The following is a 2,216-nucleotide window of genomic DNA, read 5'->3' as shown; positions in this document are numbered from 1 at the left end:
GCTTAATTTATTTTTATAAAAAGAGGTTTAATTTTTATGTAGGTGTTTATATATGTAATGTAGATTAACTCATTTTTTAAATATAATTACATATTTTGTAAGCATTTGTTTTAATATGAGAAAAAATAGTAATGTGATTAGATTAATTTATTATTTTATTATGCATGTTAGAAAATTTTAGCATATTTACATATTACAAGTATATGTGTATTGACATATATACTTATATATAGTGATGCTTTTTTCATCGTAATAATAATGCAATGTATTATATATGATTTATTAATAGTTTTTTGATGCATCATTTGAACAATAATAAATGCAATCTTCTTATAATTATACATTTTTTTATTTTATTCTTATCATTTTAAGACATTTATCATAATACGAAAACTATATATGTGATGCATTTGGATCAATTTTATATAAATTACTGTATAACATTTAGATTTATTTCTTAAAAAGTATATATTTATTAGAGATATTATGTTTGAATTGTTTAAATGTAGTTATTGAATGCATAGTTTTTATTTTTTTTATGGTCACCTTATAAATAAACTTATTTTTTATAAAGAAATAACGCAACATGGCCTATTCCGCTAGAGGATTCATCGGACCATATCCAATATGCCCAACATCATATTCTTCATATCCAGGAAATCCTCCTGGGAATGGTCCATTGAAACTACGGGGAATTCTATGTACGCGTCCTCTTCCTCCTCTAAAGAAGGCTCCAATTGGAGTATACTAAAATTAAAAAAAAAATTAGTGAATTTTAAAATGGAACATTATGATAATGGTAATTTTTAATTAAATATATTATAAATATATGGGTGTAAATTCAAAATTTCGAGTACCCTAAAAAGTAAGAATAAAGCACCCATCCCACCAGATACACCAACGACTGGTACGGGGTCAACGTCACCTAAAACTCCGCTAATGGAACTTAATATTCCTGATACTCCTCCTTCCTTAGGGGCTGCATTCGATCCTCGATAATCTGGTTGATGCATTCCTCCTTCAGTTTTTTCTTCTGGATATTCCAAACTTTCTTGGTCATGTCTTAATGGTTTTGGTGTAAATCGTGTTGTGTCTCTAAATATATGTCCTTGAGAACCTTCATGTCTTTTTGATGGAGATATTTCTAGTGCCCTCCCCTGTGCTTCTAATAATAGCTCTCTTCCTGAAAAATCTTTGAATGTTTGTATTTGTTCACCTTTTGGAGAATTTGTTAATAAGGTTCTTTGGTGAATTTGTGGTTGTGCTCGTTCTTGTTCTTCTGCCCGTCGTTCTTGTGCTTGTACTTGTTCTGTTGTCCGTCGTTGTTCTTCTGCACGCTGTTGTTTTTCTTGTGCTACTTGTGCTGCTTTTTCTAGTTCTTGATTCTTTTTCTGTAAATATTTTGTTGGGGATTGGAAATAATTTATTTCATTTTGACAGTTACCATTAATCTGTAGTACCTTTTTTCCAAGCAAATCTTTAAATATTATTAATTTTTCCATTAATTTATCATCTTCTCCGTCATGTTTTTTTATAAATACATTAAAATCATTACGTAAAAAATTGATGTCATTACATTTAAAATCAGTATTATCTTTAATGGACGATATAAAATTTTCAAAATTATCATACAATGTAAATAAAGTTTTAATTCTATTCCATTTAACTTCATCATAGTATTTCATGTCATGATTACAAGAATTTATAGTATTACCGCTTTCTGCTAAAGCAAATTTATCCGCAAAATCTTGGAAAAATTTAAATTCATATTTACTATCATAATAGTGTAAATTTCTGAGTTTAACATTTAACAAGTAGTTAACATAAATACAAGTTGGTATTTTACCAATAGTTGTAAAAGCATGACTTCCTCTAAAAAAAGTTGCTAGTTCTGTAAAAATTGGTTTTATCTCCGTCATATCATCTGGTTTATTGGACATTTTACTAATACCTTCATCCAGGTATTCTTTTCCCACAGTAGATAACTCTTTAATTTTTTTCAAGTAATTTTTTATTGCAGTGTAACAATCATAAGTAAGATACTAAAGAGGAAAAAGTTCGATTAAAATTTACATAAATATTAAAATAAATTGTATGATATAAATTTTATTTTTATTTCATGATAATACATCATTTAAATATATGCTATTTATTTATAATCTGAATATAAAATGAAATTTTACGTCCCCTGAATAATCTTTACATCCCGCCATTGT

The 2,216-nt window shown here is 27.3% G+C and overlaps 1 protein-coding gene across 1 annotated transcript; it reads right to left on the bottom strand.

The window, feature by feature from the left end:
• Positions 1-591: 591 nt before the first annotated feature.
• Positions 592-2,213, bottom strand: PVX_063690 (variable surface protein Vir6-like; the record flags this gene model as incomplete). The annotated part of the gene is made up of 3 exons (XM_001612437.1): positions 592-747; positions 858-2,042; positions 2,184-2,213. Coding segments are annotated over 3 exons (1,371 nt in total), but the record flags the coding sequence as incomplete, so codon positions are not given.
• Between the last annotated feature and the right edge of the window lie 3 nt (positions 2,214-2,216).

The sequence above is a fragment of the Plasmodium vivax genome, genomic scaffold (assembly GCF_000002415.2).
Source record: "Plasmodium vivax scf_6630 genomic scaffold, whole genome shotgun sequence".
In the NCBI taxonomy this organism is placed as follows: Eukaryota; Apicomplexa; class Aconoidasida; order Haemosporida; family Plasmodiidae; genus Plasmodium; species Plasmodium vivax.
Note: the sequence above shows the minus strand (reverse complement) of the source record. Positions and strands in the feature narration are given on the sequence as shown.